Source organism: Schistocerca serialis, chromosome 2 (assembly GCF_023864345.2).
Source record: "Schistocerca serialis cubense isolate TAMUIC-IGC-003099 chromosome 2, iqSchSeri2.2, whole genome shotgun sequence".
Lineage (NCBI taxonomy): Eukaryota > Metazoa > Arthropoda > Insecta > Orthoptera > Acrididae > Schistocerca > Schistocerca serialis.
This window is the reverse complement of record NC_064639.1, coordinates 153695392-153710783: the sequence shown is the minus strand read 5'-3', so window position 1 is coordinate 153710783 and position 15392 is coordinate 153695392. Positions and strand designations below refer to the sequence as shown.

Sequence of the window (15392 nt, the reverse complement as noted above, 5' to 3'; positions counted from 1 at the left end):
TTACTGAGCATTCCGGATCTATTTATTTTTGTAAGCTTTAAAATCGTATTAATGTTGTTTCCCCATCTTGATCCGTGACACGTCTCTTGAGAGCCCTATGAAAATTAAACTAAACCTATACCGGACGTGAAAATGTAAAGTGTAAGGAAAGTACAAAACTGAGCGCATTTCTGTCGATAAAGAGCATAGGTAAAAAAACAGATTACTAGAAAACTTACAACTCGTTAATATGATACTTTTTATGCTAAAAATGTTAATAAATATGTATTTTAGTACTAAAGAGCAACTATACAATGTAAAGTCATTCTATGTAATCGTGGGCATCTTATTTCCTTAAGGTTAAAAAGTACTTGGCTCAAAGATGGAATTCTACTTTTGTCTCTACTGCTGAAGAATTAAGTCGCTTAGCTGCTCAGACACACTATTTAATGTACGTATTTTCTGTTAAAATATACGGTAAAAAGGAAATTTCTCCTGTTCTTATCAAAACCTCTCCCGCTCTGTGGATATATTTTAGTGAAAAAGAATTATTTAATGTTAGTCCATCACGCTTTCTTTTGTCGGGCGGCCATTGCGTAAATATTGGGCTTCACCTTCAAGCGAAAGTAATAAATACTTTGAATATTGATCATAATTTTTAAGCATTAATATTTGCAAAGTTCGTTTTATCAGAATTTTTACGGACTTCCGTGGATAGGTTTAATTGCAATAGGCCACAAGGTTTAGGTTTCTTCAGGATATCTTTGAGTTTGCAATTAAATTTATTTCTGTCGTGAAAATTCTAAACTAAAATGAAGTCGGTGTGATACCAGTGAAGTTATTTATAGTGAGTACAAATATTTCGCTTAACAGTAATAGTTTCATTCTACTTCTGATTACCTTTGAGCTAGCCACAAGTTTAGATCGCGTAATTATACCATTACAAACAAAACTGTACTCAATTTTATCGTTTTTTTTTTATTTTTCCGAAGAAACCCGTCCAAAACTTACATTAAAATTAAAACACTTTAACACAGGAGAAGAGAGAGGGACGATATACCCGCATGTGGAGCAAGACAGGGATATTGTACTTTTTTCTAATCAGGATACATGTATATATAAGAAATTTACAGGTTCCTTTGCATGTATTTCTATAGTTTAATAGTAGAGTAAACAACTTGTAGCTAAATCGGTTTTTATTTGCTTACTTTTGTCCATTTTGTAAGGGTCTAGAATTACCTTCCCCGTCTTGCCCGCCTTTCCCTGTTGGGTATGAAAATAATGCTTTCATAACCCGTTTAAATCGCCTTTTACTTTACGTGCATCGATAGCTGATGAAGGTAGAGTCCGAAAACAATGCTTGTTTGTTTACTATGCTGATTCGTACTCGTTACATTTTCAACTTTCAAATCATGCACACTTGCTAGGCCATAAATGTGTCTAATGAGGAAAAAAGCAAGCAAGGCACGTTATCGTGATTTGAGCATTTCAGAAAAGTCCAAGATACCTCAAATACAGAAGAAACCGAACTCCATGAAGGTATACATCCATGCAGAAATGAGCTCTTGTTTCGTTCTTGGACTGACAGTGCGTCAGTGTCATTGTAGTTTACACATTTTCTAGCTCTGAAATCTTACCTATGAAGTATCATTAGGCGTTGACCAGTAACAGCAAAAACCGATTAATTCATTTCTGAAAGTACATTCCAGCAATTTGCAACTTAATAAATTCTACCAGTGGGGAGTTCTGATGATGTTAATGAGCATTAAACTAACGTCTCCTATATTAGTGAAAAAACTTCATTGTGAATAAAGAAATTGTGTCAGTGGCCTAGGCTTTGTAAATTGATATTTTGCTTCAACAAGTGTGTAACTCTTGTTTTTACTAATGACGGCCTAACCTCTGTAACATGTACATGCTTTTTAAACAGATCTTTCGAATATATTTTAATAAATTTTTAATTAACAGCTTGTAGTTTCACACCAAATTATTATATCTTTTAACGCTATCGGTTGCCTATTTGCTTCATTTCCCCAAATACTTCATACCAGAACCTCTCTCTGTTAGTTTTTCAGGGGTAATCCGCTTGATTTTACTTTTGAATTTCATCTTGCGGTTTTCGTAGTATATGAGCCCACACTAAACCAATAAAAATCCTATGATGCCATGCAAATACTGTGATTATTGATTTTTTATCCGCCATACAGCAGATCAAATCTGTTAAAATGTACTTGTCGGATAGAATATTGAGCGTAAATTTGAATAATATATATTATGTGTAAGTGAAGGGTATACGGGAATAACTATCAAGGTCCATCAAAATTTAAAATTTAGTTCATAACGTTATCTCATAGAGTAACGGAATTACGATGATGTGGCAAGGTTTGTGTTTTGCAAACACGATGAAGGTGCTCGAAAATATGTGTTAAAATTTTGACCTACTTATCAGAGTCCACTCGGTTCTACAGTAGAATTTTCCAGATCGATACCTACCTAGTCTTTCAGCTTCTCCTTTTATATTTCATCTTATACTGCTGCAGCTTCATGTGACAGGCTTTACAATAATACTTGCCCGTCAGTCGCACACTGTAAACGAAGTTAGAATTGTCACGTTGTTTCGTAAAAAAGCAAAGAAAGCCACGAAATTACGCCACATTGTGCATCCGAAGTAGGCTTCAAAAGGAGTTGTTCTCAGTAAGTTGAGCAGAAGCATTCACGTGTTACTGTTACTGGGATTGTGCGTAACATTATTTCTTCAGTGAAAAGGAGGCATCAGGAATATCGGGGAATGAACATGAACATTCTAATCATTTACAGAATACAATAACAAGGAAAATAAATGTTTTGGTTCGTATTTCTGTTCCTTAAAAAAAAACTACGAACCATGAGCTACGTTTCAGGCGACGACTGTAACTGCCTACGACAGAAATATTTACAGAATGTTCTGTTCATAGGAAGTAATAGGTTAATGAAGAAATTCAATGAAAAGGCTTCCGATGATACACAAAACTCACGTGACTGGGCTAATCAGAGTAAATCCTGTGATGCGAAGCTGATAGATAAAAGAAGTCCAGATGAAGCTGCATGTCATACAGGATATTCAGGTATGCGTGGCACCATCAACAGACGCTATGTTACTCTTTGAAAGTCATTGGTTACTACAGCGAAAGTACATGTGGAGATTACAGACCAAAAAAACTTAAAGGAGAAACTGTATCTAAAGGCATCAATACATACAGTCACTGAGGAGCCGCAAATCATATTATAGCACTCAATACAGCGAACAACTGTATTTACCAGAAGAACTAAATATTCGAAAGTTTGTTACATGCAGAGAATAACCCTCCAAAACCTGTACCATACGAGCAATAGCCACTGATTTTTGTGACTAACTACAACATATATTTTGGGTACCCCAGATCTGACGGACGTTCTGTGTGATAAATTTATTACAGCCGACTGCTCTCAACTTTATTTACAAATAAACAACAAGGAAGAATGAATCTTAGATACAGACATTTGAATAAGGTGAAACAACTACTTAAAATGGACTGCATTAGAAGAAAGCAGACACAATTTCTAGATTAAACGTTCGAACGTTAGAATAGCAGATAACCTGTGACTAAGAAAGCGATCCGTACGGATTGCGGGATGAATCTTCCACTTCCCGATATTTCAGCCAAAGGGAGTATATTATCCCAGGCAGTTATCGGTTTATTTATTCAGTATTAATTTGCTTTCTTCTGGAAAATCTGCACAGCAAAGGACATTAGACTACAATCATAACAGGGAAGTACATCCACAAACGGCGCAAGCTGGCAGTTTTGATCAAACAATTTTCAAGACATGAAATAGTCAGAACATCTGAATGTGATGTTTTATGTCGAATATAGTGGCGGACTTCAGCCTCTAGTTCTTTGCTTCGTGCCAACTCCCCTTATTATTACCTCCATTGATATCTGATTGGTTCATAAAAGATCTTTGGAAGGGGCGAAAAGAGGTTTGTAGCTGCTGACGTTTATTATCCATTAGATGTCAAAACGAACTCAACAAGTAACAATTTTTAGTGAATTCAACTAGGTTATATTGCATATTACGGGTCTAAACCAGATTCGTACTATAATTCTGGATTATAATCATGGAATGAGGTTACAACAAAGGCATCGCATTTAGCTTGTTGGGCGACTCTTAACGTTATGTATCTGTGTCAGGATAAATACTTCTATGAACTTGTGACATTAACACAGTGTATCAAGACATTATAACAAGACGGCCTCGTAAAAACTCGCTATGTAGTTATAGAAAATGTATGGATTGTGAAACAACACATGCTATTGTATTATTTGTTTGTGGAAAGGTAGAAAATCCAGCAACATGATCTCCTTCCATAATTCTAATCCAAACCTCTGCCCACTGTGCTTATTGGCTCGCTCTGTTATACCGTACTGAGCAAAGCTGCTCTCTTAAAGATGATTGAAGTGTTTTTTGACTCTCACTTTGTAACGACAATCCACACAAGATGAATTCCTCCCAAGAAGCCCGTGTCATTTATAACACTTTCTTTTATGGTGTTCAAGCTTCTGTTGGGTCCGATGGGGCCCATCTCCTCATCTCAGAGTAGCACTTGTGTACTTCATCCACAGTCATTCTTTTTATACATCTCAGCCGGCCGCGTTGGCCTGGCGGTTCTAGGCGCTTCATTCCGGAACCGCGCGACTGCTACGGTCACGGGTTCGAATCCTGCCTCGGGCATGGATGTGTGTGATGTCCTTAGGTTAGTTAGGTTTTAGTAGTTCTAAGTTCTAGGGGACTGATGACCTCAGATGTTAAGTCCCATAGTGCTCAGAGCCCTATCAACCATTTTTATGCATCCCAATTTGTTTTCTCGCCTACAGGTTTTGTTCTCTGGTGTCCTTACACATGTCTTGCCGTAAGTCCCTTCTTCATGCCTGTGTTTCCCACATGTTATTTCTTTTGGCGATTCGATGCGAACTTCATTGGTTCTTACCATACGTAACCACTCAGTTTTCACTATCTCGCTGAAACATCATATCTCTTACGGATCTTCCTTGATTCTCGGTTATGCCAATATATTGTAATGAAACTTGCAAGTTGAAATCCCAATGGAAGCTACATGTAACACTAGTCTACACGCACGTAATTATATGTAAATTCTGACACGGTTCACACGGAAGAAATAGTTTACTTGAAACCATGTCTGATACAGTCTAGTGACAGTACCATGTAGAATAAATCTGGGAGATATTATTTCAAAGCAGCGTGAGAATGTAAACACAGGACAGGATTTTTTCTTATGACATTCCTGTCTAAAATCTGAGTTAATATGAAGGAGTGGAAGAATTAAAAGCTGACATCTGAATGAATTTCATTTATTCATTTTTTTTACAAAAATGGCTGATGATATGAAGGTCAAGAGAAACATAAATGTGTGTTTCAACAGGTTTCTTGTTGTGAGACTAGGTGCAACAGGCAGAGCCTGAAATCTCAGTGATGGTGTCCGATGTACGAAAAGCTGACGTGCGCTCCGTGGCCGCCACCTCCGTATCCTCCGTGGCTGCCGAAGGACGAAGATCCAAATCCACCGTCGAAACCACCGTGGCCGGCGAGAGAAGATCCCCCGAGGCCTCCGAGTCCACCGAAGCCACCAGAGCCGCCGCTGCCGATGATGACGGGAACCGGTTGCTTGACGACCACCGGCTGGGGCACGGGCACGGCGACGGGTCTGGGTACGCTCATGGGGTAAGGCACGGGCTTCTCCACGGGGACGGGGTACGGCTGTGGCACGTGGACCGGGTACGGCCTGTCCACCGGCACGTGGACGGGCACGTTTACTGGGACCGGCACGTTGCGCTCGACGGCCACCGGGTACGGCTGTGGCACCGCCACCGGCACCTCCCTGGTGATGGTCACGGAGGTCACTTGTCCGCCGCCAGCGGCCGCGCCGCCGCCTCCAAAGCCGCCGCCTCCGATTCCGCCCCCGAGTCCACCCCCGAAGCCACCTCCAACGCCGCCGCCAAAGCCGCCGCCGTGGCCACCGCCGTAACCGAAACCGCCATCTCCTAGACCCAGCAGACCTCGCTTCTCGTTCTTCTTGGCTCCTTGTTTGTTAGTGGCTGCTTCTTTAGCAATGGACACGGTGCACATCGCCAAAAATACTACGCTAATCTGAAAGGAGAAAGGTGCTTGTATTATTGTTGTGTACATAGTTCCGCGTAGTCAGCGCGTACACAACTTTCCCACTACAGCGCGCCCCGCTAAGCACAACAGAGCAGGCGCAGTGCTCGTCCGTCTCCGCTCTACGAGATGGCGCTGTCTTAGAAACGGAACAAATTCTGCTTCCGCCGATCCGCGTATTAATATGCAACGCAGTCAGTGAGATTACTGCTAACGTAGAACCTTTTCTCCTCGCGGATCACACTCGCGCAGTGATACATGAACGCGCGAGGTGTTATAACGAGTGTACAGACTTCCGATTAGCAGTCTGCATTTGTCTGCACCAGTCTGTACCAGTCTACCTTAGTCTGTACCAGTCTGTACGAGTTCTACATTTGCCTGTACCAGTCTATAGTCAAGTTTCAGTCTGCGTCTAATAAGACTACCATATTCCTGTACATAGCCATGAAGATAAATGTATAGACACTTTTGTCAAGTATCAGAGATATATGTGAGACTAAGATTAACGTACCAATACCAAAGGAACTTCAGATCGTCAATTGTAAATAGCATCCTGAACCAAGTTAAGTAATTTTTATGCTTGTTATTATTTTAATAAATGTGTGTGCAAATTAATCAAGTTGTGTTTAAAGTTGGTCACCGTCAATCTGCTACTTTAAACGTGCAAGTGGCATTTCTATCGTCTGACCTAACGGCAGAAGATAAACACTCCACGTTAAGACCACGAGCCATATTGCTGACACTCGCCTACTTCGTTAGAGCGACAAGTCAAATAATCTGATGGTGTGTGTACTGAAGGTCTTACAATACGCACACCACAATTATGTACACAAATAGGTGACTGATCAGTGTCATTGCTCATTAAATGTCGGCATTGTACGTAGATCACGTCATTAATTTCTCCATTAATCTACAGTTGCGATACTTTATGGACTGTTTACTACACTATGAGAACTGTATCATACACTACGGAAAATCAATGCTGTACAATGTTCCCTGTGAAGCGTGGTACAGTATCAGAAACAGCATTATCTCGGAAAATATGAATCTTTTCAAGGCATCGGCCAGTAATAGTGCTAACCCACAAGAAATGAGTTTGAGTTGTTGCATGTTATATGTTCGTATAAATACAAAAAAAAGAGAGTATTATTTGTACAGAGGGGCCAGAAGTATTCTGAAAAACTTATGAGGGTGCTGCAAGGTAGGTTGTACTCGGAAATAATTGTTAAGAAAAAGAAATTCGATATGTTGCGCCGTTTCGGAGTTAATTAGCGTTGAAGTTAGGCAGTCAGGCCGTCGAGCGCGCAGATTCTATCGGCCCGCCAGAGACGGTATCGCCAAACGTGGTGTTCCTTTGGTTTCCTAAGACAGAACAAGGGAGCGATACAAGAAATTGACATGGTGTTGTTATAAGGATCGCATCCGATTCACAGACTGACCAGTCTCACGTGGTTCAAGTGGCTCTGAGCACTATGGGACTTAACTTCTCAGGTCATCAGTCCCATAGAACTTAGAACTACTTAAACCTAATTAACCTAAGGACATCACACACATCCATGCCCGAGGCAGGATTCGAACCTGCGACCGTAGCGGTCGCGCGGTTCCAGACTGTAGCGCCTACAACCGCTCGACCACTCCGACCGGCTGAGGAGTCTCCCTGCGTTGTGATCTACGCTGTGAAAACAACTGACACTAGCTGGCGAGCAGCTTGATGCTGCGCGCGCAACACCCTGATTGGCTGACTGAAATGCTAATTAACTCGGAAACGGCGCAACGTATCGAATTTGTTTCCCTTATAGTTATTTCCTGTCACACCCTACGCTACAACACCTTTACAAGCATTTAAGCTTGCTTCTGATGATCGTGTATAGACGACATTTCCATCTATTGGTACGTCTAGGATTACTTATTACCAGCAGGTGGTTCATTCGAAAATACAGCACATAAGATGATTAGACTAATCTTCACTAAACTGAGGGTACCACTTTCTTCCTCCAACTGGCATAAGTATTTTATCACAGTAAAGTTGCTCTCAGTCCGAAATCAGATGGAAGTGGTAAGATAATTAAATATTTTGGCGAATTCCACAAACATCAACAGTCCATTTGGCATTTTTTCTGCTGTATCATCTGCATTTACACACTTTAATATACAGGGTTACTCTAAATGATGGACCCATTTTCAAAAATTCGTACGTATTCAAGTACAAATCAAAATGAACAAGCTTTATGTCAATGAAAAGAGAAAGTTTCAAAGTTTTGGGCGGGCAGGCGGTGATGGTTCCAGAAGCGGCCGGTAGAGTTCGCGCGGCATTTTCCAACAGGATGGAGCTCCACCCTATTGTCACGGTGATGTGCAAGACTTTTTGAATGATCGAACAGGGGACTTGAGGACGTGGCTCTGCACTTCTGGCCAACGAAATCCCCTGATCTCACATCCTGCGACTATTTCTCATGGGGTTATGTGAAGCTTTTTACGTCTCGCATGTACCAGCCACTCTGAACGATCTACGGTACCGGATCACTGCTGCCGTGCGATCAGTAACAACAGACTCCGCGTCGATGTTTTTCGTAAAGCCAACGGTGGCCACATTGAACATTTATCACATTTCCAATAATTAAATAATTATTAAAAACTAATTAATTACAAAACATTAAATTTATTAAACTGATATTAAACAATATGAAAAGAACTTTGGAACTTCCTCTTTTCATTGGTATAAAGCTTGTTCATTTTGGATTTGTGCTTGAATAAATACAAAGTTTTGAGAATGGGTCCATCATTTAGAATAACCCCGTATATTCTAATTTGGAGCAAAAATTCCTTTCCAGGAACTGCGTTCATTTTGTGTTGATTCTAGGCACGAGATAAGCACGTTTTCCACGTTTCTTGGCATCTCACGAACAACATTTCGAGTTAATGTAATTCTTGCGGTTTTCATTTATCTGTAGCGTGCCGTGTTGCTTAAATCACTGGGGTTAATGTCTTCAACCTGTAAGATTCAGTCCTGGCCAACGAGGTTAAAATATGCTAAAACATCAGTATCATAGTGAATGAAAAACACACTACACTTTCTTATTGTCTTACAACATTTGTTATCGGTTTTCAGCCGTTAGACCAACATCAGATACACAAAAGTTATATGTGCCAATGAAATTGACAAGCTCAAATAATTTTTTTAACTAAACACATCTAGAAATTCTCTCAACTGAATGTCAAAGCTGATAAATATTAACTCGTGTGTCTCTTTTTATATCACACCTTTGAAGGCAATATTAGTTTAAGCTTTACAAAGTCATTAAGACATATTATAAGTGACTATCGAAGTAGAGGTACAAATAATCTCAAAGGAAAATAATAGCATGAAATTTAATTGACCAATTTCCATGAGATAATGTAGCCAAAAAGTGGCAGTCCTGTTTCTTTTATAGCTTTTTCCCCTGAAACAGCGTGCATCGGCCAGCAGGAATGCTCCAGTAGTGGTTAGCAAGGGAGCACGTGACCGTGGTGTATAAAACCACGCTTCTCCACCTACAGAGCTCGGACCGTCGAATGCTTGTACGTTGTGTCGGTAACACAGTGACATTGCGGTGTAGCTGGAGATTACCCAGGATATTAATGGATAAAATACGATGCCGAAGAGTGTATTAGAAAAGTCTATTTATGAATAAAATATTGTCTCATGATCATCTACAATCCAGAAGAGAAATCGGCTAGCAAATTACTAACAAAATAAATTTTTCCCCGAAAAAAAAAGTGTTTACTCACTTTAATTTTCTTTTTCCGTTTTCTCCTATTGATAAAAAGGAATCGAGTCCAAGAACAGAATATCAAGGGGTGTACAACATAGCATACTGATTTCAGTATCTACATCAGTAAAATAACCCAAAATTTCAAGCAACTTGAACACGAAGCCTAGATATCTTTATTTTAGTTTCTGTAGACGATTGCTTAACGCTGGGAGAAAATATGACATATATGGAGTCCTACACACGTTGAATCAACAATGTCAGACGTTCCATGTTGAAATTATAAAAGATTATAGACAAATTTTAGGCAAAAAATTCAGTCCGAACTTAAATGCTTTGGGAAAAATAGTTTTGCAACCAAGTTTTTATACAATTATTTCCATAATTTCTTCATGGAGGAGAAACGCAAAACCCAAAGAGGCAGGGAGAAATTATTTAGGAAGGCCTAAGACGTGATGAGAAACAAATTTGTCAGGGAAGAAGTGGCTAACTGTGTAAGTAAAGCAGTGAGGAGGGTCTCATTACCATTGTGTCCTCGAGTTTTTTTGATGCATCTACGCCACATAATAAACAAATAAGTAAATGAAAAACTTTGTAGAACTTCTGCTTTCAAGTATGGAGATGTTTAACTTCGCGATCGCAGTCACGATTGTGTTCGCAAAATAACATGCATGCCTACATTCATTTACACTTACCCAGAAGACAGATTCCTATCTTTATTTCTCCTCTTTCGGTATAGTTAGCTCCTGCATCCATAAACGATTCAAGTTATACATAAAAGAGAGTAGGTTCGCTGTGGCTGCATCAGTCTGAGTTTTTTGTAATTTTGCTAAATAAATTGTTGCTAGAGTTCGCTTGATTTCTTCTCATTGCTTGATAGAATATGGTTCCAAATGGATCATTCTTATTGTAAGGTTGTTGTAAACGGTGGTTAAAGAAGATAAATTGACGAGCGCCGGAACTTGAAGAATAGTTCCATTGTTTGTACTGACAATTTTACATACGGTACAGGCACTATTAACAGCATGATGTTTAGCACAATACTAAAAATAGTAGTAGATACATGTGAGAAAAAGTTCCTACACACCTGTGTCTTGAGAATATCTTTATTGTCTCACACGACCAGTTGCAGGGGCACGTTACCGCCAACGTCAGGCCCCACACGGCCACAAGAGTATTACAATTCCTTGGCGCATTTATTGTGGCGTCCTTGTTACCAGAATGAGTGGGTCGAGGAGAGACTTGAGGAAAGCTAGCCCACATGTACTAGTAACAAGAACTCTACAATAAACGCGCCAAGGAATTGTAGTACTCTTGTGGCCGTGTTGGGGCCTGAGGATGGCGGTAACGTGCTGCCGAAACTAGTCGTGTGAGACAATGCAAACATTCTCAAGATACAGCTGTCGTGGTACTTTGTGTCACGTATATCATCAGCTGAAGTCCCTCGTCCATACAATAGGATGGAACTCCATAAAGTAGTAGATAACTTTAGCAAATAAACTAGAATCTAAAAATACTTGCAGTCAAACATGTGAAACAGAATGTTCTATGGCATGCCAGTAATTTGCATTACCTTCGTACATTTAATTAGCTAACAGTAGCACCGGAGTCCACTCGTCGTTAGTTGTTCTGGTTATTAGCCCAGTTAGAAAAACAAGGAACCGTAGAGAATGAATTTTCAGTCTGCCGTGGGATGCTGCTTCCTGGCAGGTGAATACTGTGTGCAGGACTGGGACTCTCACGTTTGCAAGGCAGGACATAGAGATTGCCGGGAGTGGAGCTGTAGTGGTCGGTCGTGAGTTGTGCCTGGCCAACTCAGAAGGTAGGTAAGGGTTCTGGGTTCGAGAGGCGGTACGGGGCTACAGTCTTAATCTCCCAGCAAATTTCAAGGATTTGGTGTTGTAAGGTAGGAGGGTGGAGTGATACCTGTTGAATGACCAGAATGCTTACCAGATACTACAGCGCTTCGTTTTTCTCGTAAGAGTTTAATGAAATACCATTAAGGATTACTTCAGTTACCATCAGAGCCCGAATCAATTACTCGTTTTTCGTCACGACACGGAATCCTGATTCGCTCGACTGACTGAACGATCTTTGGTGCGAAGTAATCACGCATTCGAGCAAACTCTTTGAACACGTGCCGTAATTATATTCGAATATGAAAGTACCAAAACGTTATGAGAGCACAAATTTTGTTCGGAAAATCTGGAACGCAAACGTAAATCTCATACCCACAGGATTTTTTAATGGATACGTCATTTAGCAAAACACGATATCCTGAATTCTAAAAGTTATTTGGTGAAATTCTTAAATATGCAGTGTTTATGTTACGTATTGTAACAAAGCAAAAGACTTAAAACCAGTACAGAAAACTGGAATAGAGATCAATATAAACATCATTACCGCCCTTTTTATTGCTCATGAAAACCACACACTGCATGTTTTACCGCAATACAGCGAGACCTTCAGAGGTCGTGGTTCAGATTACCGTACACACCGGTACCTCTGATACCCAGTGGCACGTCCTCTTGCATTGATGCATGCCTGTATTCGTCGTGGCATACTATCCACAAGTTCATCAAGGCACTGTTGCTCCAGATTGTCCCACACCTCAACGGCGATTCGGCGTAGATCCCTCAGAGTGATTGGTGGATCACGCCATTCATAAACGGCCATTTTCAATCTATCCCAGGCATGTTCGATAAGGTTCATATCTGGAGAACGTGCTGGCTGCTCTAGTCGAGCGATGTCGTTATCCTGAGGGAAGTCATTCACAAGACGTGCACGATGATGGCGCGAATTGTCGTACATGAAGATGAATGCCTCGCCAATATGCTGCCGATATGGTTGCACTAACGGTCGGAGGATGGCATTCACGTATCGTACTGCCGTTACGACGCCTTCCATGACCACCAGCGGCGTACGTCCACCCCACATAATGCCACCCCAAAACAGCAGGGAACCTCTACCTTGCTGCACACGCTGGACAAAGTATTCACCCCGATCTGGTTGCCTCCAAACACATGTCCGACGATTGTCTGGTTGAAGGTATATGCGACTCTCATCGATGAAGGAAACGTGATGCCAATCCTGAGCAGTCTATTCGGCATGCTGTTGGGCCCATCTGTACCGCGCTAAGCGGTGTCATGATTGCAAAGATGGACCTCGCCATGGATGAGTGAAGTTGCGCATCATGCACCCTATTGCGCACCGTTTGAGTCGTAAAACGACATCCTGTGGCTGCACGAAAAGGATTACTGAACATGGTGGCGTTGCCGCCGGGGTTCCTCCGAATCATAATCCGTAGGTAGCGGTCTTCCACTGCAGAAATAGCCCTTGGGTGGTCTGAGCGAGGCATTTCATCAACAGTTCCTGTCTCTCTGTTATCTCCTCCGTGTCCGAACAACATCGTTTTGGTTCATTCCAAGACGTCTGGTCACTGCCTTTGTTGAATACCCTTCCTGGCACAAAGTAACAATGTGGACGCGACCGAAACGCGGTATTGCCCGTCTAGGCACTGTTTGACTACCTGGTGGAATAACTGGAACTGATCGGGTGTCGAACCCCTTGCGTCTAATAGGTGCTGCTCATGCATGGCGGTTTACATTTTTGGGCGGGTTTAGTGACAGCACTGAACAGTCAAAGGGACTGTGTCTGTGATGCAATATCCACAGTCAACGTCTATCTTCAGAAGTTCTGGGAACCGGGTGATGCAAAACTTTTTTGATGTGTGGATAACATGTTACATACACTTGACTTCCTCAATAAAAATTATGTGAACGATCATACATTACTGCAGTAGTTGTGACTGGATTCAGAAAAATTCCCCTTCATCTTGTGTCCTTTAAATCACATCTTTTGTTCTGAAGCCAATTTCAAATGTATGCATATACAACATTCATCGCACAGCCCACACTTTGATTAGAGTCGAAAGACACATCAAATCTCAAGTGCAATAACGGTGTGGTAGGACTTAATTTTAGACATACAGTCTTGGAAATTTTGGCGACTTATCTTGAGTCAGTAATCTCGACAAAGACCAAGTCGCTTTTTTATTATCTAGTTTTCTAGTAACTAGTTTCAGGGATGCCGTCTTCATACCAGAGTCGTATTTCGTTTACACAGTTGACTGGTACTTCAGCGTAGGACACTACTGCATCAACTGATGATGCCTGCAGTGCCACAGCATTATCAGTCTGGTCGACAGACGGCACAGCTGAACATAGTCTTCAGAAGATAAGATAATAAAAACGAAATCACATGGACAGCGTCAAGACGAATTCTGTAATTCTATCTTGTATAGAAGGAAGCAAGGGACTGTGGCTGGTCGATGACTTAAAGAAAACAAATATCCAACACCGGAAAATGTATGGAATAATTTTGTTACGATACCAGTGTCGGTGGGTTATTTGCGCCATCTTCAGACTGCTATACAAATCGACAAAATGAACAAGAATACAGTAGAATAGAAATCTGTTCTGCAACATCAACATTTGTTTGTATCTCACACATTTTATTTTAACGTCTTTGTGTTTTACATGTCACTTTTTGTCCTGTTTACTAATGCATATGTACTGTAAATTTGTTTTAATAGCAACTGATGTGGCCTAACAGACTTGTACTCTACTGTAATCTTCATAATTTTGTCGATTTGTACAGGAACCTAAAGATTGTGCAAATGAGGCATCGAAAGTGGTACCTAAATAAAATTATTCCACGAATTTTCCGCAAGTTTTAAAAATACGGCATGAGAGGTGTATCTAGTAAAGTAGTCTAATACGTCCTTAAATGCATAAAAACCAAAATCTACGATTTTTTATGTCGTTTGTGGAAACAAGACAGCTTTTCTTATTACATGCAGTCCATAGAAAAGAAAAGGAAACTGTAATTCTCTTCTCGCAAAACTGGAAAGTACACTTAGATGTTGCAAAGCTAACGATTTCGAAAGGGGTCATCGGTAATAGGAGACCACCATCTAACACGCTAGATACTAAACGATCGGAGAGAGCTTATGCAAAGAAGTCAGTTCGCGTCCACTGTGGACACAATGAAGATTGGAGTTCAAAACGTCGGTGTTACAGTACGTACCTGGATCCTCATTGTTGCGTGCTGGATTGGCTGGAGGCAACGAATGACTGACACCTCTCTGGCCACTGGGGCCAGCTTTTATACGAGCTCACTGTATGTGGAATGTGGGAAAGGACCTCACGAATGTCGACTACCCCGCTTTCTCCGCCTCGCCTGCTGCTCTAAGTGCCTCACTTCACACGGGAACGGCGCTATAACTGAATCTTTTATGCGGAAATATTACTTTCTTATTAGTCTCAAAGTGCCAGTTTAGGTTAACGTCGTATCCTGTGACCAGCAAGGACATTGTTACAAAATACCTTTCCAGTGTTAAAGCCTCTTTCACTCCATTTGTGCCAGCAGACTGACTTTGTCTGCACTGCCGCAACACGTTTCATTCTT

The 15392-nt window shown here is 41.0% G+C and overlaps 1 protein-coding gene across 1 annotated transcript; it reads right to left on the bottom strand.

Annotated features, from left to right (window-relative positions):
- Positions 1-5484: 5484 nt before the first annotated feature.
- Positions 5485-15027, bottom strand: LOC126455815 (uncharacterized). Its single transcript, XM_050091576.1, has 2 exons — positions 15012-15027; positions 5485-6165 (listed from the first exon to the last, which is right to left on the bottom strand). The coding sequence occupies exons 1-2, from the start codon at positions 15021-15023 to the stop codon at positions 5485-5487; spliced, it is 693 nt and encodes a 230-aa protein (XP_049947533.1). The 5' UTR covers positions 15024-15027.
- Positions 15028-15392: the final 365 nt, after the last annotated feature.